The 27044-nt window shown below is 47.5% G+C and overlaps 1 protein-coding gene across 3 annotated transcripts in view; it reads right to left on the bottom strand.

Annotated features, from left to right (window-relative positions):
- Positions 1–6365: 6365 nt before the first annotated feature.
- Positions 6366–27044, bottom strand: part of CAPNS1 (calpain small subunit 1) — a 61020-nt gene continuing 40341 nt past the window's right edge. For all 3 annotated transcript variants that reach the window (XM_063937979.1, XM_063937977.1, XM_063937978.1), the window contains exons 9-11: positions 8705–8821; positions 6775–6833; positions 6366–6672 (exon numbers count right to left, since the gene is read on the bottom strand). In XM_063937979.1, coding sequence (XP_063794049.1) covers positions 6646–6672; positions 6775–6833; positions 8705–8821 — 203 coding nt within the window. In that variant the 3' untranslated portion in view covers positions 6366–6645. The remainder of the gene's footprint in view (positions 6673–6774; positions 6834–8704; positions 8822–27044) is intronic.

Here is a 27044-nt window from a genome sequence, read left to right as displayed (position 1 = left end):
GAATGGCTCCAAGACCGTCACCCTGTCGGAGGGGGACGTTGGTAAAGCAGACTTCAGGAAACGGCGAGGTGGATCCGTCTCTAGTTCCAACCTGTACCCCTGAGATATTATCTGCAGGATCCAGGGATCTACCTGCGAGTGAGCCCACTGCGCGCTGAAATTCTTGAGACGACCCCCCACCGCCCCCGAGTCCGCTTGAGAAGCCCCAGCGTCATGCTGAGGCTTTTGTAGAAGCGGGGGAGGGCTTCTGTTCCTGGGAAGGAGCTGCCTGTTGCAGTCTCTTCCCCCTTCCTCTGCCTCGTGGCAGATATGAATATCCCTTTGCTCTCTTGTTTTTAAAGGAACGAAAGGGCTGCGGTTGAAAAGTCGGTGTCTTTTTCTGTTGGGGAGTGACTTGAGGTAAAAAGGTGGATTTCCCGGCTGTAGCCGTGGCCACCAAATCCGATAGACCGACACCAAATAACTCCTCCCCTTTATACGGCAAAACTTCCATATGCCGTTTTGAGTCCGCATCACCTGACCACTGTCGCGTCCATAAACTTCTTCTGGCCGAAATGGACATAGCACTTACCCGTGATGCCAGTGTGCAAATATCCCTCTGTGCATCACGCATATAAAGAAATGCATCCTTTATTTGCTCTAAAGACAGTAAAACATTGTCCCTATCCAGGGTATCAATATTTTCAATCAGGGACTCTGACCAAGCTACCCCAGCACTGCACATCCAGGCTGTCGCTATAGCTGGTCGTAGTATAACACCTGTATGTGTGTATATACTTTTTTGGATATTTTCCATCCTCCTATCTGCTGGATCTTTAAGTGCGGCCGTCTCAGGAGAGGGTAACGCCACTTGTTTTGATAAGCGTGTGAGCGCCTTGTCCACCCTAGGAGGTGTTTCCCAGCGCGCCCTAACCTCTGGCGGGAAAGGGTATAAAGCCAATAACTTCTTTGAAATTAGCATTTTTTTATCGGGGGCAACCCACGCTTCATCACACACCTCATTTAATTCATCTGATTCAGGAAAAACTATAGGTAGTTTTTTCACACCCCACATAATACCCTGTTTTGTGGTACCTGTAGTATCAGCAATATGTAACGCCTCCTTCATTGCCAAAATCATATAACGTGTGGCCCTACTGGAAAATACGGTTGATTCATCACCGTCGCCACTGGAATCAGTGCCTGTGTCTGGGTCTGTGTCGACCGACTGAGGCAAAGGGCGTTTTACAGCCCCTGACGGTGTTTGAGGCGCCTGGACAGGTGCTAATTGATTGTCCGGCCGTCTCATGTCGTCAAACGACTGCTTTAGCGTGTTGACACTATCCCGTAATTCCATAAATAAAGGCATCCATTCTGGTGTCGACCCCCTAGGGGGTGACATCCCCATATTTGGCAATTGCTCCGCCTCCACACCAATATCGTCCTCATACATGTCGACACACACGTACCGACCCACAGCAGACACACAGGGAATGCTCTTAAAGAAGACAGGACCCCACTAGCCCTTTGGGGAGACAGAGGGAGAGTTTGCCAACACACACCAAAAGCGCTATATATGACAGGGATAGCCTTATAATAAGTGCTCCCTGTATAGCTGCTTTAATAATATAATTTTGCCACAATTTTGCCCCCCCTCTCTTGTTTTACCCTGTTTCTGTAGTGCAGTGCAGGGGAGAGCCTGGGAGCCTTCCTGACCAGCGGAGCTGTGTGAGGAAAATGGCGCTGTGTGCTGAGGAGATAGGCCCCGCCCCTTTTTCGGCGGGCTCGTCTCCCGCTCTTTAGTGGATTCTGGCAGGGGTTAAATATCTCCATATAGCCCCCGGAGGCTATATGTGAGGTATTTTTAGCCAAAATAGGTTTTCATTTGCCTCCCAGGGCGCCCCCCTCCCAGCGCCCTGCACCCTCAGTGACTGCCGTGTGAAGTGTGCCGAGAGGAAAATGGCGCACAGCTGCAGTGCTGTGCGCTACCTTAAGAAGACTGAGGAGTCTTCTGCCGCCGATTCTGGACCTCTTCTCGTTTCAGCATCTGCAAGGGGGCCGGCGGCGAGGCTCCGGTGACCATCCAGGCTGTACCTGTGATCGTCCCTCTGGAGCTAATGTCCAGTAGCCAAGAAGCCAATCCATCCTGCACGCAGGTGAGTTCACTTCTTCTCCCCTAAGTCCCTCGTTGCAGTGATCCTGTTGCCAGCAGGACTCACTGTAAAATAAAAAACCTAAGCTAAACTTTTCTAAGCAGCTCTTTAGGAGAGCCACCTAGATTGCACCCTTCTCGGCCGGGCACAAAAATCTAACTGAGGCTTGGAGGAGGGTCATGGGGGGAGGAGCCAGTGCACACCACCTGATCGTAAAGCTTTACTTTTTGTGCCCTGTCTCCTGCGGAGCCGCTATTCCCCATGGTCCTTTCAGGAACCCCAGCATCCACTAGGACGATAGAGAAAACTTTTTAGAAATTATCAATTGTTATCGGGGGGAAACCCACGCATCATCACACACCTCATTTTATTTCTCAGATTCAGGAAAACTACAGGAAGTTTTTCCTCACCAAACATAATACCCCTTTTTTTTTTTTTGGTGGTATTTATATTATCAGAAGAGTGTAAACTTTTTCCATTGCCTCAATCATGCAATGTGTGGCCCTATTGGAAATCACGGTTGTCTCTTCACCGTCGACACAGGAGTCAGTATCCGTGTCGGCGTCTGTATCTGAGGTAACGGGCGCTTTAGAGCCCCTGTATGAGACGTCTGGACATGCACAAGCTGAGTAGCCGGCTGTCTCATGTCAACCACTGTCTTTTATACAAAGCTGACACTGTCACGCAATTTCAACAGTACATCCACTCAGGTGTCGACCCCCCAGGGGGTGACAACACTATTACAGACACTCTACTCCGTCTCCTCATCATTTTTCTCCTCATACATGTCGACACAAACGTACCGACACACAGCACACACACAGGGAATGCTCTGATAGAGGACAGGACCCCACTAGCCCTTTGGGGAGACAGAGGGAGAGTTTGCCAGCACACACCAGAGCGCTATATATATATATATATATATATATATATATATACAGGGATAACCTTATATAAGTGTTTTTCCCTTTATAGCTGCTGTATTGTTTATACTGCGCCTAATTTGTGCCCCCCTCTCTTTTTTAACCCCTTTCTGTAGTGTAGTGACTGCAGGGGAGAGCCAGGGAGCTTCCCTCCAACTGAGCTGTGAGGGAAAATGGCGCCAGTGTGCTGAGGAGATAGGCTCCGCCCCTTTCTCGGCGTCCTTATCATCCGTTTACTTGTATGTTTTGGCAGGGGTTAAATGCATCCATATAGCCCAGGAGTTATATGTGATGCATTTATTTTAGCCATAAAAGGTTTTCTATCGATTTATTGCGTCTCAGGGCGCTGCCCCCCCAGCGCCCTGCACCCTCAGTGACCGGAGTGTGAAGTGTGCTGAGAGCAATGGCGCACAGCTGCGGTGCTGTGCGCCTACCTTTATCTGAAGACAGGAAAGTCTTCTGCCGCCGATTTTTCCGGACCTCTTCGCTCTTCTGGCTCTGTAAGGGGGCCGGCGGCGCGGCTCCGGTGACCCATCCAGGCTGAACCTGTGATCGTCCCTCTGGAGCTAATGTCCAGTAGCCTAAGAAGCCCAATCCACTCTGCACGCAGGTGAGTTCGCTTCTTCTCCCCTTAGTCCCTCGATGCAGTGAGCCTGTTGCCAGCAGGTCTCACTGAAAATAATAAACCTAAACTAAACTTTCACAAAGAGCTCAGGAGAGCCCCTAGTGTGCACCCTTCTCGTCGGGCACAGAAAATCTAACTGAGGCTTGGAGGAGGGTCATAGGGGGAGGAGCCAGTGCACACCAGGTGATCCTAAAGCTTTCTTTAGATGTGCCCTGTCTCCTGCGGAGCCGCTATTCCCCATGGTCCTTACGGAGTTCCCAGCATCCACTAGGACGTCAGAGAAATCTGCAATCAAAAGCTGGTGCAATAGATTACCAGCACTACAAATGTTTCAATTCCGCATTAATGCAGAGAACTGGTTATACTTTGATTCTCCCTGCTGCTTGCAAATTGTGTTTTCAGACAAGTGTGATATTAACTGACAATTTTGTGCAATATAATTCAGGCTTGGTTGCTGCAGCGGCAGCGTACGCAGGCTGAAGCCCAGTAAAGTGAGTGCAAACCGTAGCAGCCGCACTGCGCGTGCGCACAGTGAGATGCGACGGCATCTCACTTGTGCGATTGCCTCTGCCAGATAGACAGGCAGAAGCGGTCGCTGGGGCGTGTCAGCAGCATTTGGGGGGGGGGTGGTCCGGACAACGCAGGCATGTTCGACCAGGTTGCGGGTCGGGCCGTGGCAGCTGCGTGACATCACACGCAGCCGCCGCCAAACATGGCGGGTAGCCACCTGCCTTCGCAACTAGGCAGAGGGCTACTCGTCAGGTGCGAAAGCATCGCGCTTTTGCATGGCTGCGGGGGGGGGGGGGGGGAGAGAACCCGGCCTGCGGGGCAGCCTTGCCCTGTGCTGGGCGTCCCCCTGCATGCCAACAATTTTGATCGTAGATGTGCGTTTTACGATCAGGTCTGAATTAGGTCCTAGATTCAGTATTGGCCACTTGAGTTGTAAAAGTGTATACAGTCCTATGGTACTGCTACCTGTCCCAATGATCTCAAAGCAATCTTTTGTGAATAATATGGGCATACTTTAAGGTGAGGAGGGGAGCACTACAGGTGCTAGGTGCTCATTCTAGACTACCTGAAAGGGACATATACTGGGCTCCTGTGCAATACGAAACTATAACACTGCATGTATGCGTTAATGCACAGTTTTTCATATAGCGCTATATTAGGCTACTGTGGAGTGCACAGTATATGCGCTTTATTTGCTGATGAAATGTCAGAACTTTTTATAATATGAGCTGGTCAGAAATCTCAATTATTTTATTACTAATGTGCCATTAAGGGCCCTAGGATTATTTTGTTTTGATGTACAAATTCCTTCACCAAACATCTTTTATATTGAACAAACTATTGAATCTATATACTGAGACTACTAAAACTGTATACAGAGCAGCCTGATGCCTCTCAATCAGCAGGATACCAATGTCAATGTCTCTAACTAGAAGAAGAATTTAAGTGTGTAAAGACTTTTGTCGCTTTCCCCTGTATTTTAACTATAACCTTATAAAAGTTAAACATATTCAAACACAGCCTGTAACATAGCAGCTAGGAGCCGATTGGCTGGTACTTTGGAGAGTGATGAAGTGGAGAGAGCTAAAGTACCAGCCAATCCGCTAACTGCAATGTTTTGAAAATGACAGGAGCGGTTTGGTTGGTACTTTATCTCTCTCCACTTTATCACTCGCCAAGGCTTAGTACATTTCCCTCTTTATTCTCTCCACTTTATCAAATCTCCCTCTTCATAAACATTGGACACAGAAGGGCAGATGTATTAAGCCTGGAGAAGTGATAAAGCGGTGATAAGTGCAAAGGTGATAACGCACCAGCCAATCCGCTCCAATATGTAAATCGGCAGTTGGGAGCCGATTGGCTGGTGCGTTATCACCTTGTACTTATCACAGAGTTTTATTACCCCCGTGCGACAGGCGAAGAACATCCCCCTTTTCCCCCAGTGTGTCACTATGGACGTGATTGAGCACTATGAACGTTCACAAACCTCTAGCTGAAAAAAAACACAATCTAACTCCATGTTTTAGTTTTATTCCTTTCTCCGCCATGTGCAAAGTGTTTTTGTCTCACGATTTCTCATTTTTGCTACAGAACATAACAGAGGTCTGTAGTGAAATGATCAATGACTGTAAGACTGTGTTATGATGAAGCACGTCCATACATACCAATATATATGTTTGTAAATCCTAGTAGATCCTGCTAAAGGATGCTTCTTAAGAACCAAAACTCCAATCACATATATTCTTTGTATAGTTCAAAGTCCCGGCAAGGCCATCTGAATATTGATATGTTTGTACATAGAACACATATGAAAAGGTATTGACGCTATGTTTCTCCATGATGCTCATGCCTCCAAGCCAGAAACAAGACAAGGGATGGACCCTGAACAATGCTATGTCAGGTAGGTTTACCGGGTAAATTATTGGCTCCCAAATGTGGACATCTGGCACCCTTAATGGATATACACATGCTTGAGCAGGGATAGTTAAATCAAATTGACTGAGGTACTAATTAAACCACCTGTGCGTAAAGACGGATATCCTGAAAACCTGGACCGAAGACTGGTAGCACAGAGTAAAGTCAACCATCACAATTAATTATTATTCTTTTCGCCTCCAAAATAGCAAGAACCAGACCCTGAAAACGGGTTCATACCCAAATAAAGCACTGAAGATCTGTGTTTGTGTTGGATTTAATATCATTCATTTGACGTTACAGAGCATAAGAGAGCAAAAGCATCACACAGAAAATTGTGCCGGCCAATCAGGTTCCAAAAAAATTGTAACCTAATCCCAGCTCACGTGTTCTAATATTAAAGTGTAAAACAGCTCGTCTCCTGAAGGCTACAAAGGTCGGGGGGGCACTGATCTCAGTACAGTGTATAAAACCAAGCCTGTATACAGCAAGAGAAGAAGGAGGAAAGTTCACAGCTCCACAAGGCAGATCCGTTACCAGCTCATGAATACATTGTCAGCTGCAGCCACTGCAAGACAGAGACAGATGATGAGAACGTCGCACCCGCCAGCAGAACAGGGGGCATGCAATACCCGCCACAACTCCTATCACATTATAAAACGTCTCTCACCTCCTGGATTGTCACCTTTATATTTCCATCTCCGTCTTTGTCCAAAGCTTTGAAAGCACCTGGAAAACAGGAGCAAACCGAGAAGCTTATTTTCCTCACTCTCGAGTGCAGTCATGGCAGTAAGAGAGACGGAATGGCAGACTGACATAAGAGTTTATGCCTAATATCTGGCAATACGGAGGTCTAGCAACTTGGACGCATCTTAGTAGGAACATATGCACTGTCTATGCCAGGGGTGGGGAACCTCAGGCCCGCGGGCTGTATAAGGCCCGCAAAGCCACTTGATCAGGCCCAGTCAAGCTCACCTAACCGAGGGAGATGCCGGGCGCCTTCTGAGATTTTGTTACCAGCGGGCGCCCGGATCCTTATCCTCAGCAGCAGCCAGAGGCAGGAGCTCACTCCTGATCTCAGGCTTGCAGCTAAGGCAGTGTGCATGTGTGGCACTCCCATAGTTCCGAGGAGCGGGCAGCCAGGCGGAGGGCAGCGGTCCGGAAACAGGAGCGGGGCTGGTGAGTATTGTGGGGGTTTTTTCTTTTAATATATGTGTGTGTGTGTGATGTGTGTGTGTGTGTGTGTGTGTGTGTGTGTGTGATATGTGTGTGTAAGCGCCACTACTAGGGAACTTAACAAGTGACTGGGGGTATATCTAATGGGGCATAACAACTGACTGGGGTCAGGCTAATTTTTAAGTTGATAATTTTTGGATGGCCCCCGAAGGATTTTATAAATAACCAAATGGCCCTTGGTAGAAAAAAGGTTCCGCACCCCTGGTCTATGCACTAAGTAGTTGCAGACGGAGATACGCGCATATGTGATGATTGGAGAAAAATACACTATACTCTAACACAGGCTTTTTCAACCAGTGTGCCGTGGCACACTAGTGTGCCGCGACCAGTTGCAAGGTGTGCCGCGGAGCCAGAGCCGCTTTCTGCACCTTCAGAGTGAACTGTTGGCCTGGGCTCTTTTTAGAGGATCAGTCGTGCTCTGGCCATGACCTATGCCTTGATGACGTGGCGGTGTGATATCATAGGTCACAGCCGCCGTGTCTCACCACCCAGCCAGCCCACCCGCCTGCATACACATCTTCCAGTTCCCGCCTGCATCCACAGCTTTCCTTGCCCACCCACATCCACATCTGCCCGACCGCCCCCTGCTTAGTATTTGCAGCACTCCACTATGAACAACCCCCGCCACTGAGGGACAGGGGAGGAGGACAGCTGATCGGTAGGGGCTAATATCTGTTGTTTTATTTCTCCTGTGGGGAGAAATAGGATTTATGTGCGTAGAATAAGGATTTATGGGGGGAACAATGTGAATAATTCATTTGGGGAGCAATAGGATTAATGTGGGGAGCAATGTGCTTGGGCTACACAGAAAAAAAAACAATATATGTGTGGATTTTTATTTATTTTTTTACTGTGAGGGCCAATGTGTGTTTTGTTTTTTTTGGGGTGGGGGGTTTCTGTGGGGAACTGATAGTGCGCCTTGGCAATTTTTAAATATTGTAAGACAATGAGGGGGGGGGGGGGGTGTGTGTGTGTGTGTGTGTGTGTGTGTGTGTGTGTGTGTGTGTGTGTGTGTGTGTGTACACGATGGTTGTAGGGGGGTTGGGGTGGGGGTGGGGGGGTTATAGAGGTGTAATAGGGCCCTAGTTTGCAAAAAAGTGATTTTGTTTGAGGGGTGATTTTCCTGCAGTACTTAAAGTGAGATAGATAGATGGATATGCAAAATCCTTTTTTAAAAAGAAAAAAAAAATTCTCCAAAGAAAAGGAAAAATACACCTCTAGCTGAATAAAATGGAACATGTATTAACATTTTATATATTGGCAAATATTTAGAGATACCAGATTATGGGCCCAATACTGCTATTCAGCTCACGCTCAGAGCATTAGCTGGCAGATAGACGTTGCTGTGGGCGAGTTTTACTTACGGAACATGGCATCCATCCGAACCAGACAGCAGATGAAGTTATCAAAGTCCATCTCTCCTTTCTCATCGGAATAACGCCGGACGATCATCTGGTACAGCTCCGGACTCAGGTTAAATCCTGAGACAAAGAGTAGAAAACTAGTGTGGCGCATTGGCACAATGAGTAATACCTATACAATGGTTATATTGGGCATGGGCACCCTTTGTCCAAATCGACTTGTCATTAACCAGGTCTTAAAACTATGTAATGATTTTGCCCTTTTTCAGATACCATCAAATCAACCACCCTGCCCCTGGAGCTGTGGGACAGGCCAATATTTACCCAGTCTTTATGGCTGACTGCGTTACACTGATCTGCTCTCTAAGGCACTGCGCTTATACAGAGATTGCACAACTGCATTGTCGTCAACAAAAAATAGGATTTTGGTACTTACCAGATAAATCCTTTTCTTTGAATCCACAGGGGTCACTGAAGTACTCTTGGGATATGGATGGTGCGATAGCAGGGATAGACATTTAAATATTTAAATGTGTAATCCTCCTCCTCCATACTCCCCAGAAGCCTCAGTGTTTTTTCGCTGAGCCGAATAGAAGCGAACGGGAGGATAACCACAAGACAAGTGAAACTGCTCTGGGTGGGTGTCCAGTGACCCCTGTGGATTCAAAGAAAAGGATTTATCTGGTAAATACCAAAATCCTATTTTCTTTTTCATCCACTAGGGGTCACTGGAGTACTCTTAGGACGTACCAAAGTTCCCCCTTGGGCGGGAGAGCTGTTTGGCAACTGTAATAGCAGACGGCCCAAAGCTAGATGCTGATGCCGCAAAAGGTATTAAACTTGTAAAAGCGCACTACTTGTGCACTGACATTCATGTAACCGCACGGCAAATTTTAGAAAGCTGGATTACCTGCTACCCATGACGTTCCCACTGAACGCGTGGAATGTGCTGACGTAGATGCTGGCGGTTGTAAACTAGTCCGAAATTAAGCCTGATGAATAGTTAGCGCAATCGATGCAGCCAACCTCTGTCTGGAAGCTGGCCAACTTATCTTGACTGCAGTATTGAGAACAAGGTCTCTGTTTTTTTTACAGACTGGTGATGTTCGGGTACCACAATGCGAAGCGCACGAACCACATTCAAAGTAACCGGAGTTCCCGAACTTTCTGAGAAAGCAGGAACCATGAATGATTAATTTATGAACCGAGGATACTACCTTAGGTAGAAAAGCGGAATTAGTTTGAAGATCTGCTCTGTTATCATGAAACACTAGATACAGTGAATTGCATGACAATGCACCTACCTCAGAACACACCTTGCCGAAGTTAAGGCTAAAACAAACTGTTTCCTAAGTGAGAACTTAACATCCACTTATTGTAAAGGTTCAAAAAGTGAGGACTATAAAAAATTTAAAAAAAATCTAAAAGTAGATTCAAGTCCAAATGGAGCTGTAGGCGATATAAACGGAGGTTGAACTGTAAGGACACCCTGCCGGAACATATGCACTGTTGGCAAAAGAGACACACTGCGCAGAAAGAAATTGACAAAGCGGAAACCTGTACTTTAGTGTCTGTAAACGTAGTCCTCCTGTAACCCCGTCTGGAAAAATAGTAAAAGACGGGACAACTTGAAAGAAGATGTCGGAAACTTCCGAGCTTCACACCAACCAATATAATCTTGCCCAAACCTGTGATAATGAGCTGCTGTAACTGGCTTCCTAGCATGTAACATGGTTGGTATAACAGATTCTAGAATGCCCGCTCGTCTTAAGAGAGCGGTTTCAACAGCCACCCCATCAAACACAGCCGCACTAATTCGGGGTAAAGGAACGGACCCTGTTGTAGTAGGTCTGGACATAGCGGAAGCAGCCACGGATCATCTGAGAGTAGACCGGAGATCAGAGAACCACGCTCTCCGAGGCTAATGAGGCGCCACTAGTGTATTTTCCATGGACTCTCTTTAGTTGATCCACTCTAGTAACCGCGTAAGCAGCAGAAATGGTGGAAATAGATACAAGGCTGTACGGCCACTCTATTGGTAGAGCAGCCACTGCCACCACCGTTGTTTTGAACACATCAGATGAATTTGGCGAGATGCCATTAGATCCACCTGTGGGTAACCCCCACCGCTGGACTAACATCTGGATTACTTGTGGATGTAAAGGTCATTCACCCTAGAGAAAATACTGACGACTGAGTTAGTCTTTGTCCACTCCTGGAATGAACTCTGCAGGTAATATCACCTGGTGATGTTCGGCCCAATGCAGGATTTGAGCAACTTCTCGCATGGCCATGCGACTTCTAGTCCTTATTTGTTGATGTGTATGACTAAGATGTGAACTGTCTGTGCAGAGCAATGTAATATAGGCCTGAGTTCCAGAGCATGTACTGACCGTTCTGTATTCTGGTATGACTACAGACCCTGAAGCGGACCCTGTTGGCCTATAGCTCCCCAGCAGTTGAGAATTGTGTCCGTTGTCAGAATTATTCAATTCCAGACTCAGACAGTGAAAATGTGTATTTGGAGCCACCCGAGTAGTGATAATGTGGCCGTTGAAGCCAACGGCACCCTCTGATGAATTTGTAGATGATAGCCGGACCACTGTGCGAGCAGATTAAGCTGAAAAGGACGTGAGTGAACTGGAGTGTTTGGAAAGACGCCTGCATCTTTACTACCAGTGGAATGCCCAGTTCACAGAGACTGTCCATGAATAGAGCACTAACTGTACTATGCTTATACCTCTGACAGATAAAATCGTGCTAAAGTAGGACATAGTCCGCCCGTAAGGCATGCTGAAAGAGTATGTGTTGTCACAGCGTCCTGAGACGCTAGTCTAAGTACAGAACTATTCACCATTTCCATGGATCTTGGATGAGCAATCATCACAGACATCCCTTTCCCTAGACATCGCTTTTGTTGTACCGCAACAGAAAGTACACCTGAGGCGGTGGCAAAATTGGCATGCGTAAGTACGCATTGTTGAGATTCAGTGAAAACATGATTTCCTGTGGTTTAGACCCACAATCACTGACCGCAGCAATTACATCTTGAATCTGTAGTAAGTGACATACTGATTGAGCCACAGTAGTTTCAATATTGGTTTGTCTGGTTTTGCTATTACCAAAGATTGGTATTAAATCTCTGAAACTGTGTACCAGATTAATTAAAACTGCGGAGTCTACGAAAGACTGAATAGCGGCCTACAACACTGCCATTTTGTCTGCTGACACAGGCAGACTTGTCCTGAAACTTCATCGGTGGAAACGATCGAACTCCATTGTGTAGTCTTAAGACACTAAATTGCGAAACTACCCATCTGTGTGTCTGAACAACGTCAAATGGACCGTCTGAAGACACGCTCACACAACTGAAGATCAGAGATGAGAGGAAGGCCACCATGCCACTGTTTTGTCAGCTGGTTTTGTGTGTTGACGACGCCTAGTGGTTTGTTGTCTAGGTGATACCGGGCTTGAACCCGGGTCCACTTATACTCCAGACCTTCTGTGGAGCCATGGAGCTCCCAGTAAAAGGACTGAGGTTTTGAACGCTGGACGAGCAGATCTTCTTTTAATAACTTGTGCATGCAACGGTAGCCTGAGAACCCTAATCTGTCCTAATAAGGACTAATAAAATATCGCCAGCATAAGGCAACCCCACTATTCTACGAACAAGTCTCCGCCTCAATAATAGACGATTCTTGGCCTCACTAATAACGAGAACTTACTTGGCCAACATCCATAGAAACCGGAGCCAAATACTCTGTTGATTCGCAAAATGCGATCGTTTAGAAGTAAAAGATGGTCTGAGGAATTACCTGTTATAGGACTAACGTGAGCGGTGTTGCCTAAGCAACTACAGCCATGTTAACCCAAACTCCAACTAAAGCAAGTCTAAACGCTTCTGCTGCAGTATAAATGGACATTAGCAGAGCCCACAGCGTACGCTGTGACCGTTCTTATAGCGTTGTTACACCTGGGACCGGAATAGTTAACTTTGTAAAACTAAATGGTCCAGTGATGACAAAATGTCACAGTTCGTTTTGGAACGGATAGTAAAACAGAAAATCTGAATTTAATAAAAGCTCATGTGTTTCCTGAGATATGCAGGACTGGCATTGAATCGTCAGATTGTAACACTGAGTAAACCGGTAAACTAGGAGACAAAAGATGACTACTTGTAGGAATGAACTAAACATGGACTTTTATGCACCCCGCACAGTTCTAGTCTGAGCGCTGTTGCTGCTCAGACGGTATTACCGAGACACATGTTCTTCCGTGAAGCGGACAACTGACTAAACAGCCATTACACCAGCCATCATCGCTCAAGGAGGATCAGGGCAGAGGTCCTTATTGGGACCCGTATGTACAAGACACTTCGTGCAAGTGGATGCTGGTCTAGTATCATGCGTACACACAGCCACAAATGAGTTGCTTTAACAAAAATAAATAAATGAAGTGTGAATGAGTGCAACACTGGCACACCCTATATGCTGTGCAGTATGCGATGCTGGGCAGTATGTGGAGAAACCCTACCAACACCTCTGCCCCCTGCAGTGGCCATGTGTTCTAGGGGTGACACCAAATTCCTGGAGGAAGAAACAGGAATTCTAAAAATAAGAATTTACTTACCGATAATTCTATTTCTCATAGTCCGTAGTGGATGCTGGGAACTCCGTAAGGACCATGGGGAATAGCGGCTCCGCAGGAGACTGGGCACAAAAGTAAAGCTTTAGGACTACCTGGTGTGCACTGGCTCCTCCCCCTATGACCCTCCTCCAAGCCTCAGTTAGGATACTGTGCCCGGACGAGCGTACACAATAAGGAAGGATTTATGAATCCCGGGTAAGACTCATACCAGCCACACCGATCACACCGTACAACCTGTGATCTGAATCCAGTTAACAGCATGATAACAGAGGAGCCTCTGGAAAGATGGCTCACAACCACAATAACCTGATTTTTGTAACAATAACTATGTACAAGTATTGCAGACAATCCGCACTTGGGATGGGCGCCCAGCATCCACTACGGACTATGAGAAATAGAATTATCGGTAAGTAAATTCTTATTTTCTCTGACGTCCTAGTGGATGCTGGGAACTCCGTAAGGACCATGGGGATTATACCAAAGCTCCCAAACGGGCGGGAGAGTGCGGATGACTCTGCAGCACCGAATGAGAGAACTCCAGGTCCTCCTCAACCAGGGTATCAAATTTGTAGAATTTAGCAAACGTGTTTGCCCCTGACCAAGTAGCTGCTCGGCAAAGTTGTAAAGCCGAGACCCCTCGGGCAGTCGCCCAAGATGAGCCCACTTTCCGTGTGGAATGGGCTTTTACAGATTTTGGCTGTGGCAGGCCTGCCACAGAATGTGCAAGCTGAATTGTGCTACAAATCCAACGAGCAATAGTCTGCTTAGAAGCAGGAGCACCCAGCTTGTTGGGTGCATACAGGATAAACAGCGAGTCAGATTTTCTGACTCCAGCCGTCCTGGAAACATATTTTCAGGGCCCTGACTACGTCCAGCAACTTGGAGTCCTCCAAGTCCCTAGTAGCCGCAGGTACCACAATAGGCTGGTTCACGTGAAACGCTGAAAACACCTTAGGGAGAAATTGAGGATGAGTCCTCAATTCCGCCCTGTCTGGAAGATCAGATAAGGGCCTTTACAGGATAAAGCCCCCAATTCTGACACGCGCCTGGCCGAGGCCAGGGCCAACAACATGACCACTTTCCATGTGAGATATTTTAACTCCACAGATTCAAGTGGTTCAAACCAATGTGACTTTAGGAACCCCAAAACTACATTGAGATCCCAAGGTGCCACTGGAGGCACAAAAGGAGGCTGTATATGCAGTACCCCTTTTACAAAACGTCTGAACTTCAGGAACTGAAGTTAGTTCTTTCTGGAAGAAAATTGACAGGGCCGAAATTTGAACCTTAATGGACCCCAATTTTAGGCACATAGACACTCCTGTTTACAGGAAATGCAGGAATCGACCTAGTTGAAAATTCCTCCATCGGGGCCTTACTGGCCTCGCACCCCGCAACATATTTTCGCCAAATGCGGTGATAATGCTTTGCGGTTACATCCTTCCTGGCTTGATCAGGGTAGGGATGACTTCATCCGGAATGCCTTTTTCCTTCAGGATGCGGCGTTCAACCGCCCTGCCGTTAAACGCAGCCGCGGTAAGTCTTGGAATAGACAGGGTCCTTGCTGGAGCAGGTCCCTTCTTAGAGGTAGAGGCCACGGGTCCTCCGTGAGCATCTCTTGAAGTTCCGGGTACCAAGTCCTTCTTGGCCAATCCGGAGCCACGAGTATAGTTCTTACTCCCCTCTGTCTTATAATTCTCAGTACTTTTGGTATGAGAGGAAGAGGAGGGAACACATACACTGACTGGTACACCCACGGTGTTACCAGAGCGTCCACAGCTATTGCCTGAGGTTCCCTTGACCTGGCGCAATACCTGTCCAATTTTTTGTTTAGGCGGGATGCCATCATGTCCACCTTTGGTTTTTCCCAATGGTTTACAATCATGTGGAAGACTTCTGGGTGAAGTCCCTACTCTCCCGGGTGGAGGCCGTGCCTGCTGAGGAAGTCTGCTTCCCAGTTGTCCACTCCCGGAATGAATACTGCTGACAGTGCTATCCCATGATTTTCCGCCCAGCGAAGAATCCTTGCAGCTTCTGCCATTGACTGCTTCTTGTGCCACCCTGTCTGTTTACATGGGTGACTGCCGTGATGTTGTCCGACTGGATCAACACCGGCTGACCTTGAAGCAGAGGTCTTGCTAAGCGGAGAGCATTGTAAATGGCCCTTAGCTCCAGGATATTTATGTGAAATGATGTCTCCAGGCTTGACCATAAGCCCTGGAAATTTCTTCCCTGTGTGACTGCTCCCCAGCCTCGCAGGCTGGCATCCGTGGTCACCAGGACCCAGTCCTGAATGCCGACTCTGCGGCCCTCTAGAAGATGAGCACTCTGCAACCACCACAGGAGGGACACCCTTGTCCTTGGTGACCAGGTTATCCGCTGATGCATCTTAAGATGCGACCCGGACCATTTGTCCAGCAGGTCCCACTGGAAAGTTCTTGCGTGGAAACTGCCGAATGGCTTTGCTTCGTAGGAAGCTACCATTTTTCCCAGAACCCTTGAGCATTGATGCACTGAGACTTGGCTCGGTTTTAGGAGGTTCCTGACTAGCTCGGATAACTCCCTGGCTCTCTCCTCCGGGAGAAACACCTTTTTCTGAACTGTGTCCAGAATCATCCCTAGGAACAGAAGACGAGTCGTCGGAACCAGCTGCGATTTTGGAATATTGAGAATCCAATCGTGCTGTCGCAACACTACCTGAGATAGTGCTACACCGACCTCCAACTGTTCCCAGGATCTTACCCTTATCAGGAGATCGTCCAAGTAAGGGATAACTAAAACTCCCTTCCTTCGAAGGAGTATCAACATTTCGGCCATTACCTTGGTAAAGACCCGGGGTGCCGTGGACCATCCAAACGGCAGCGTCTGAAACTGATAGTGACAGTTCTGTACCACAAACCTGAGGTACCCTTGGTGAGAAGGGTAAATTTGGACATGAAGGTAAGCATCCTTGATGTCCAGAGACACCATGTAGTCCCCTTCTCTTGAATTTGAACCTCTGTATGTAAGTGTTCAAAGATTTTAGATTTAAAATCGGTCTCACCGAGCCGTCCGGCTTCGGTACCACAACAGTGTGGAGTAATACCCCTTTCCCTGTTGCAGGAGGGGTACCTTAATTATCACCTGCTGGGAATACAGCTTGTGAATGGCTTCCAACACTGCCTCCCTGTCTGCTTGTAAAGCCCCAGCGTCATGCTGAGGGCTTGGCAGAGGCGGGAGAGGGCTTCTGTTCCTGGGAACTGGCTGATTTCTGCAGCCGTTTCCCTCTCCCTCTGTCACGGGGCAGAAATGAGGAACCTTTTGCCCACGTGCCCTTATGGGAACGAAAGGACTGCGCCCGATAATACGGCGTCTTCTTATGTTGAGAGGCAACCTGGGGTAAAAACGTGGATTTCCCAGCTGTTGCCGTGGCCACCAGGTCTGAAAGACCGACCCCAAATAACTCCTCCCCTTTATAAGGCAATACTTCCATATGCCATTTGGAATCCGCATCACCTGACCACTGTCGTGTCCATAACCCTCTTCTGGCAGAAATGGACAGCGCACTTACTCTTGATGCCATTTGGCAAATATCCCGCTGTGCATCACACATATATAGAAATGCATCTTTTAAATGCTCTACAGGCAATAATATACTGTCTCTATCTAGGGTATCAATATTTTCAGTCAGGGAATCCGACCACGCCAACCCAGCACTGCACATCCAGGCTGAGGCGATTGCTGGTCGCAGTATAACACCAGTATGTGTGTAAATACATTTTAGGATACCCTCCTGCTTTTTATCAGCAGGATCCTTAAGGGCGGCCATCTCAGGAGAGGGTAGAGCCCTTGTTTTGACAAGCGTGTGAGCGCTTTATCCCCCCTAGGGGGTGTTTCCCAACGCACCCTAACCTCTGGCAGGAAAGGATATATGCCAATAACTTTTTAGAAATTATCAGTTTTTTATCGGGGGAAACCCACGCTTCATCACACACCTCATTTAATTTCTCAGATTCAGGAAAACTACAGGTAGTTTTTCCTCACTGAACATAATACCCCTATTGGTGGTACTCGTATTATCAGAAATGTGTAAAACATTTTCCATTGCCTCAATCATGTAACGTGTGGCCCTACTGGAAGTCATATTTGTCTCTTCACCGTCGACACTGGAGTCAGTATCCGTGTCGGCGTCTGTATTTGCCATCTGAGGTAACGGGCGCTTTAGAGCCCCTGACGGCCTATGAGACATCTGGACAGGCACAAGCTGAGTAGCCGGCTGTCTCATGTCAATCACTGTCTTTTGTAAAGAGCTGACACTGTCATGTAATTCCTTCCAGCAGTTCATCCACTCAGGTGTCGACCCCCTAGGGGGTGACATCCCTATTACAGGCAATTTGCTCCGCCTCCACATCATTTTCCTCCTCATACATGTCGACACAAACGTACCGACACACAGCACACACACAGGGAATGCTCTGATAGAGGACAGGACCCCACTAGCCCTTTGGGGAGACAGAGGGAGAGTTTGCCAGCACACACCAGAGCGCTATATATATATATATATATACAGGGATAACCTTATATAAGTGTTTTTCCCCTTATAGCTGCTGTATTGTTTATACTGCGCCTAATTAGTGCCCCCCTCTCTTTTTTAACCCTTTCTGTAGTGTAGTGACTGCAGGGGAGAGCCAGGGAGCTTCCCTCCAACGGAGCTGTGAGGGAAAATGGCGCCAGTGTGCTGAGATAGGCTCCGCCCCCTTATCGGCGGCCTTTTCTCCCGTTTTTCAGTGTAATCTGGCAGGGGTTAAAATTCATCCATATAGCCCTGGGGGCTATATGTGATGTATTTTCGCCAGCCAAGGTGTTTTTATTGCTGCTCAGGGCGCCCCCCCCTAGCGCCCTGCACCCTCAGTGACCGAAGTGTGAAGTGTGCTGAGGAGCAATGGCGCACAGCTGCAGTGCTGTGCGCTACCTTGGTGAAGACAGGATGTCTTCTGCCGCCGATTTTCCGGACCTCTTCTTGCTTCTGGCTCTGTAAGGGGGCCGGCGGCGCGGCTCTGGGACCGGACTCCATGGCTGGGCCTGTGTTCGATCCCTCTGGAGCTAATGGTGTCCAGTAGCCTAAGAAGCCCAATCCACTCTGCACGCAGGTGAGTTCGCTTCTTCTCCCCTTAGTCCCTCGATGCAGTGAGCCTGTTGCCAGCAGGTCTCACTGAAAATAAAAAACCTAAAACTAAACTTTTCACTAAGCAGCTCAGGAGAGCCCCTAGTGTGCACCCTTCTCGTTCGGGCACAAAAATCTAACAGAAGCTTGGAGGAGGGTCATAGGGGGAGGAGCCAGTGCACACCAGGTAGTCCTAAAGCTTTACTTTTGTGCCCAGTCTCCTGCGGAGCCGCTATTCCCCATGGTCCTTACGGAGTTCCCAGCATCCACTAGGACGTCAGAGAAATGGTGTTTACAGCATGTAATTTGTAGCTAAATTTTGTAAAACACACATGCAGAAATATATATATATATGTAATGAGATGATGTCCGGCACTCCCACATACAACAGTCACCTGTAAAACTGCTCCGGTGCCCTCCTCGCGGACACTGCGGTCCGTGCATACACAGGAACAAAACAACGGCGGCACTCAGGAGACGATGAGGTAGTGAAACAGAGCGGTGCTTTATCTACGTTTCGGGGTACATAGCCCCGTCATCAGGACACACACATTATCCTGATGACGGGGCTATGTACCCCGAAACGTAGATAAAGCACCGCTCTGTTTCACTACCTCATCGTCTCCTGAGTGCCGCCGTTGTTTTGTTTATATATACATACATACATACATACATACATACATATAGTGGGGATTGAAAGTTTGGGCACCCCAGGCAAAAATTCATTTTAATGTGCAAAAAGAAGCCAAGGAAGAGATGGAAAAATATCCTTACGGCATCAAATTACAGATTAGACATTCTTATAACATGTCAAAAAAAGTTTGATTTAATTTCCATCATTTACACTTTCAAAAGAACAGAAAAAAAAAATGGCGTCTGCAAAAGTTTGGGCACCCTGCAGAGTTAATACCTTGTACTGCCCACTTTGGACAGCTGAGACCTGGCAGTGTCATGGATTGTTCTCAATCATCGTCTGGAAAGACCAGGTGATGTCAATCTCAACGGTTTTAAAAGCCCAGACTCATCTGACCTTGCTCCAACAATCAGCACCATGGGTTCCTCTAAGCAGTTGTGTAGAACACTGAAACTGAGAATAGTTGATGCTCACAAAGCAGGAGAAGGCTATAAGAAGATAGCAAAGCGTTATCAGATGCCCATATCCTCTGTTCGGAATGTAATTAAGAAATGGCAGTCATCAGGAACAGTGGAAGTTAAAGCAAGATCTGGAAGACCAAGAAAAATATCAGACAGAACAGCTCGCAGGATTGTGAGAAAAGAAAGTCAAAATCCACGTTTGACTGCACGATCCCTCCAGGAAGATCTGGCAGACACTGGAGTTGTGGTACACTATTCCACTATAAAGAGACACTTGTACAAATATGGTCTTCATGGAAGAGTCATCAGAAGAAAAATAAGATTTTAAACCTACCGGTAAATCTTTTTCTCGTAGTCCATAGAGGATGCTGGGGACTCCGTAAGGACCATGGGGATAGACAGGCTCCGCAGGAGACATGGGCACTTTAAAGAAAGACTTTAGGTATGGGTGTGCACTGGCTCCTCCCTCTATGCCCCTCCTCCAAACCTCAGTTAGAGAAAGTGTGCCCAGAGGAGACGGACAGTACGAGGAAAGGATTTTTGTTAACCAAGGGCAAGATTCATACCAGCCCACACTATTCACACCGTATAACTTGTGATAAACTAACCAGTTAACAGTATGAAAAAACAACATAGCATCAGTCGGAGACCGATGAAACTATAACATAACCCTTATGTAAGCAAAACTATATACAAGTCTTGCAGAAGTAGTCGGCACTTGGGACGGGCGCCCAGCATCCTCTACGGACTACGAGAAAAAGATTTACCGGTAGGTTTAAAATCTTATTTTCTCTTATGTCCTAGAGGATGCTGGGGACTCCGTAAAGACCATGGGGATTATACCAAAGCTCCCAAACGGGCGGGAGAGTGCGGATGACTCTGCAGCACCGATTGAGCAAACAGGAGGTCCTCCTCAGCCAGGGTATCAAACTTATAGAACTTTCCAAAGGTGTTTGAACCCGACCAAGTAGCAGTTTGGCACAGCTGTAGTGCCGAGACCCCTCGGGCAGCCGCCCAAGACTAGCCCACCTTCCTAGTGGAATGGACCTTGACCGATTTTGGTAACGGTAATCCAGCCGTCGCATGCACCTGCTGAATCGTGTTACAGATCCAGCGAGCAATAGTCTGCTTTGAAGCAGGAGCGCCTACCTTGTTGGCTGCGTACAGGACAAACAGTGCTTCTGTTTTTCTGACTCTAGCCGTTCTGGCCACGTAAATTTTTCAAAGCCCTGACCACATCAAGGGACTCGGAATCCTCCTAGTCTCGTGTAGCCACAGGCACCACAATAGGTTGGTTCATATGAAAAGATGACACCACCGTAGGCAAAAATTGAGGACGGGTCCGCAACTCCACTCTATCCATATGGAAAACCAGATAGGGGCTTTTATGAGACAAAGCCGCCAATTCAGACACTCGCCTAGCTGAAGCCAAGGCTAACATGACCACCTTCCAAGTGAGATATTTTAACTCCACCGTTTTAAGTGGTTCAAACCAGTGCGACTTAAGGAAACTCAACACCACATTAAGGTCCCAAGGCGCCACCGAAGGTACAAAAGGAGGCTGAATATGCAGCACTCCCATCACAAAAGTTTGTACTTCAGGGAGAGAAGCCAATTCTTTTTGAAAGAAAATGGATAAGGCCGAAATCTGAACCTTAATGGAGCCTAATTTTAGCCCCAAATTCACTCCAGTTTGTAGGAAGTGAAGGAAACGGCCCAGATGGAATTCTTACGTAGGAGCATTCCTGGCCTCACACCAAGAAACATATTTTCGCCATATACGGTGATAATGTTTAGCTGTCACATCCTTCCTAGCCTTTATCAGAGTAGGAATGACCTCATCCGGAATGCCCTTTTCCGCTAGAATCCGGCGTTCAACCTCCATGCCTTCAAACGCAGCCGCGGTAAGTCTTGGAACAGACAGGGCCCCTGTTGCAACAGGTCCTGTCTTAGAGGAAGAGGACACGGATCTTCTGTGAGCATCTCCTGCAGATCCGGATACCAGGCCCTTCGTGGCCAATCTGGAACAATGAGAATTGTCTGTACTCCTCTTTTTCTTATTATTCTCAACACCTTTGGGATGAGAGGAAGAGGAGGAAACACATAGACCGACTGGAACACCCACGGTGTCACTAGGGCGTCCACAGCTAGCGCCTGAGGGTCTCTTGACCTGGCGCAATACCTCTGCAGCTATTTGTTGAGGCGGGACGCCATCATGTCTATCTGGGGCAGTCCCCACTGACTTGCAATCTGTGCGAAGACTTCCTGATGAAGTCCTCACTCTCCTGGATGCAGAGGAAGTCTGCTTCCCAGTTGTCCACTCCCGGAATGAACACTGCTGACAGTGCGCTTACATGATTTTCCGCCCAGCGAAGAATCCTGGTGGCTTCCGCCATTGCCACTCTGCTCCTTGTGCCGCCCTGGTTTACATGAGCCACTGCGGTGATGTTGTCTGACTGGATCAGAACTGGTAAGTCGCGAAGCAAGGTCTCCGCTTGACGAAGGGCGTTGTATAAGGCCCTCAGCTCCAGGACGTTGATGTGAAGACAAGTCTCTTGACTTGACCAAAGACCCTGGAAGTTTCTTCCTTGTGTGACTGCTCCCCCACCTCGGAGGCTCGCGTCCTTGGTCACCAGAACCCAGTCCTGAATGCCGAACCTGCGGCCCTCTAGAAGGTGAGCACTCTGCAGCCACCACAGGAGAGATACCCTGGCCCTGGGGGAGAGGGTGATCAACTGATGAATCTGTAGATGTGACCCGGACCACTTGGCCAGTAGGTCCCATTGGAAGGTCCTCGCATGGAACCTGACGAATGGAATGGCCTCGTAAGATGCCACCATCTTTCCCAGGACTCGAGTGCAGTGATGCACTGACACCTGTTTTGGTTTCAATAGGTTCCTGACCAGAGTCATGAGTTCTTGAGCCTTTTCCATTGGAAGATAAACCCTTTTCTGGTCCGTATCCAGAATCATGCCCAAGAAGGTCAGACGAGTCGTAGGAACCAGCTGCGACTTCGGGATATTGAGAATCCAGCCGTGTTGCTGAAACACCTTCAGTGAAAGTGACACGCTGTTCAGTAACTGCTCTCGTGATCTCGCTTTTATGAGGAGATCGTCCAAGTACGGGATAATTGTGACACCCTGCTTGCGCAGGAGCACCATAATTTCCGCCATTACCTTGGTGAAAATTCTCGGGCCGTGGAAAGCCCAAACGGCAACGTCTGAAATTGGTAATGACAATCCTGTACCGCAAATCTCAGGTACGCCTGAGGAGGTGGATATATGGGAACATGAAGGTATGCATCCTTTATGTCCAGAGATACCATAAAATCCCCCCCTTCCAGGCTGGCGATGACCGCCCTGAGCGATTCCATCTTGAACTTGAACCTTTTCAAGTAAAGGTTCAGGGATTTTAAATTTAAAATGGGTCTGACCGAACCGTCCGGTTTCGGGACTACAAACAGGGTTGAGTAATATCCCCTCCCTTGTTGAAGTAGGGGAACCTTGACCACCACCTGTTGAAGATACAATTTGTGAATTGCATTTAACACTATCTCCCTTTCTGGGGGAGAAGTCGGCAGGGCCGATTTGAAAAACCGGCGAGGAGGCACCTCTTCGAATTCCAGCTTGTAACCCTGAGAAACAATTTCTATTGCCCAGGGATCCACCTGTGAGTGAACCCAGATGTGGCTGAAAATTCGAAGACGTGCCCCCACTGGGGCGGACTCTCTTAGCGGAGCCCCAGCGTCATGCGGTGGATTTTGTAGAGGCCGGGGAGGACTTCTGTTCCTGGGAACTAGCTGTGTTGTGCAGCTTTTTCCCTCTGCCCTTACCTCTGGCAAGAAAGGACACCTCGTACTCTCTTGTTTCTTTGTGACCGAAAAAACTGCATTTGATAATGTGGTGCTTTCTTAGGCTGTGAGGGAATATAAGGCAAAAAAATTGATTTACCAGCTGTAGCTGTGGAGACCAGGTCCGAGAGACCTTCCCCAAACAATTCCTCACCCCTGTAAGGTAAAACCTCCATATGCCTCTTTGAGTCGGCATCACCTGTCCATTGCCGGGTCCATAGGACTAGTCTAGCAGAAATCGACATAGCGTTGATTCTAGAACCCAGTAGACCAATGTCTCTTTGAGCATCTCTCATATATAAGACAGCATCTTTTATATGTCCTAGGGTCAATAAGATGGTATCCTTATCCAGGGTTTCAATTTCCGCTGATAAGGTATCTGTCCATGCTGCTACCGCGCTACACACCCAAGCTGACGCAATAGCCGGTCTGAGTAAGGTACCCGAATGTGTGTAAATGGACTTCAAGGTAACCTCCTGCTTGCGATCAGCAGGATCCCTGAGGGTAGCCATATCTTGGGATGGCAGCGCTACCTTCTTGGATAAGCGTGTCAACGCTTTGTCCACTCTAGGGGAGGATTCCCACCGTATCCTGTCCGTTGGCGGGAAAGTATACGCCATAAGAATCCTCTTGGGAATCTGCAGTTTTTTGTCTGGAGATTCCCAAGCTTTTTCACATAACTCGTTCAGCTCATGTGAGGGAGGAAAGGTTACCTCAGGTTTCTTTCCCTTATACATGTGTACCCTCGTGTCAGGTTCCTCTGTGATATGCAAAACATCTTTTATTGCAATAATCATATATCGAATACATTTAGCCAATTTTGGCTGTAACTTTACATCATCGTAGTCGACACTGGAGTCAGAATACGTGTCGGTATCTGTGTCTACTATTTGGGATAGTGGGCGCTTTTGAGCCCCCGAAGGTCCCTGCGACATAGGGACAGACATGGGTTGACTCCCTGGCTGTTCCCTAGCTTCCGCTTTGTCTAATCTTTTGTGCAATAAATTTACATTAGCACTTAAAACATTCCACATATCCATCCAGTCAGGTGTCGGCGTTGTCGACGGAGACACCACATTCATTTGCTCCTCCTCCTCCTCCTCCCTAGGAAAGCCTTCTACCTCAGACATGTCGACACACGCGTACAGACACACCACACACTCAGGGAATCCTCTTATCTGAAGACAGTTCCCCCACAAGGGCGCTTGGAGAGACAGAGAGAGAGTATGCCAGCACACACCCAGCGCTATATGACCCAGGAAAAAACACACACAATATGTTTACCTAGATAGCGCTGTATGTATTTTGCGCCAAATATGTGCCCCCCCCCCCCCCATTCTTTAAAACCCTCTTTCACCGTGGATAAGCAGGGGAGAGTCCGGGGAGCTTCCTCTCAGCGGTGTGCTGTGGAGAAAATGGCGCTGGTGAGTGCTGAGGAAGAAGCCCCGCCCCCTCGGCGGCGGGCTTCTGTCCCGCTCAAATATCTAAAAACCTGGCTGGGGCTCTTTATATATACAGTGCCCAGCTGTATATATAGACTTTTGCCAGAAAACGAGGTTTATTGCTGGCCAGGGCGCCCCCCCTGCACCCTGCACCCTTACAGTGACTGCCGTTTGTGTGTGCTGTGTGGGAGCAATGGCGCACAGCGTTACTGCTGTGCGTTACCTCAGTGAAGATCTGAAGTCTTCTGCCGCCTCTGAAGTCTTCTTTCTTCTCATACTCACCCGGCTTCTATCTTCCGGCTCTGCGAGGAGGACGGCGGCGCGGCTCTGGGACGGACGGCGAGGGCGAGACCTGCGTACCGATCCCTCTGGAGCTAATGGTGTCCAGTAGCCTAAGAAACAGAGCCTAACATTAAAGCAGGTCTGTTTCTCTCCCCTCAGTCCCTCGATGCAGGGAGTCTGTTGCCAGCAGGCTCCCTGAAAATAAAAAACCTAACAAATATACTCTCTTTTAGGAAACTCAGGAGAGCTCCCTGTAATGCACCCAGTCTCCTCTGGGCACAGTAGTAAACTGAGGTCTGGAGGAGGGGCATAGAGGGAGGAGCCAGTGCACACCCATTTTAAAGTCTTTCTTAAAGTGCCCATGTCTCCTGCGGAGCCCGTCTATCCCCATGGTCCTTACGGAGTCCCCAGCATCCTCTAGGACGTAAGAGAAACCTCTTCTACGTCCTCACCACAAAAATCAGCGTTTGAAGTTTGCAAGTGAACATATAGACAAGCCTGATGCATTTTGGAATAAAGTTCTATGGACCGATGAGGTTAAAATCAAACTTTTTGGCCGGAATGAGCAAAGGTACGTTTGGAGAAGGAAGGACACAGAATTTAATGAAAAGAACCTCTGTCCAACTGTTAAGCATGGGGGTGGATCAATCATGCTTTGGGGTTGTATTGCAGCCAGTGGCACAGGGAACATTTCAAGAGTAGAAGGAAAAATGGATTCAATAAGATTCCAGCAAATTTTGGACGCTAACTTGATGCCATCTGTGAAAAAGCTGAAGTTAAAGAGAGGCTGGCTTCTACAAACGGATAATGATCCTAAACACACCTCAAAATCCACGGTGGATTACATCAAGAGGCGTAAACTGAAGGTTTTGCCATGGCCTTCACAATCTCCTGACCTCAACATAATTGAAAATCTATGGATAGACCTTAAAAGAGCAAAATATATATATATATATATATATATATATATATATATATATATATATATAAAAAAACGGGATTCAATTCCTGCGCTGCATGTCCATGTTTCCAGAGTCTCTATTAATGTTATTTCAGTGCTGCTCGATCCCACTCCCAGCCAGGGAGTAATTGGTATTGGTGCTAGAAACAAATAAGGAGAGCGCACCGGTAAACGTAAAATCATTCACTTTATATAGAAAAAGTAATATCCACATACATTGCAGTAAAAGTATCCAAACTCAGCGAGGTCCACACGACCATCAGAATTGTGCTCAACCGAGCTGGAACTGTCTCGTCGGCTCCGGACCCGGCGGGTGACGTCATTAAACTATAAATACATAGTTTAAAAAGACAGATAACATTGGTACAGGTGAGAATTCAGATGTTTTTGGATCCTCCGATGCCAACACAACACTTTTTATGCAGCTGTTATCAGTTGGAATGGGTATATAAGATCGTACCTACACACAATAACCACATCCCCTGACGAAGACTGTGATAGGTCGAAACGCGTTGGGCGTGGCTATCTGCTGAGGACGTTGTGACGTCACCCGCCGGGTCCGGAGCCGACGAGACAGTTCCAGCTCGGTTGAGCACAATTCTGATGGTCGTGTGGACCTCGCTGAGTTTGGATACTTTTACTGCAATGTATGTGGATATTACTTTTTCTATATAAAGTGAATGATTTTACGTTTACCGGTGCGCTCTCCTTATTTGTTTCTAATATATATATATATATATATATATATATATATATATATATATATATATATATATATATATATATATATATATATATACACACACACATATATATATATACATATATATACATATACCAAAATGAGACCCTGCCACACATACACACACAATATATACAGAATATATCCTCAGGATGGGTGGAATAGTCTGTTTACCTATAGG

This window comes from Pseudophryne corroboree, chromosome 8 (assembly GCF_028390025.1).
Source record: "Pseudophryne corroboree isolate aPseCor3 chromosome 8, aPseCor3.hap2, whole genome shotgun sequence".
NCBI lineage: Eukaryota > Metazoa > Chordata > Amphibia > Anura > Myobatrachidae > Pseudophryne > Pseudophryne corroboree.
The sequence above is the reverse complement of the archived record's forward strand: the minus strand, read 5'-3'. Positions and strand labels throughout refer to the sequence as shown.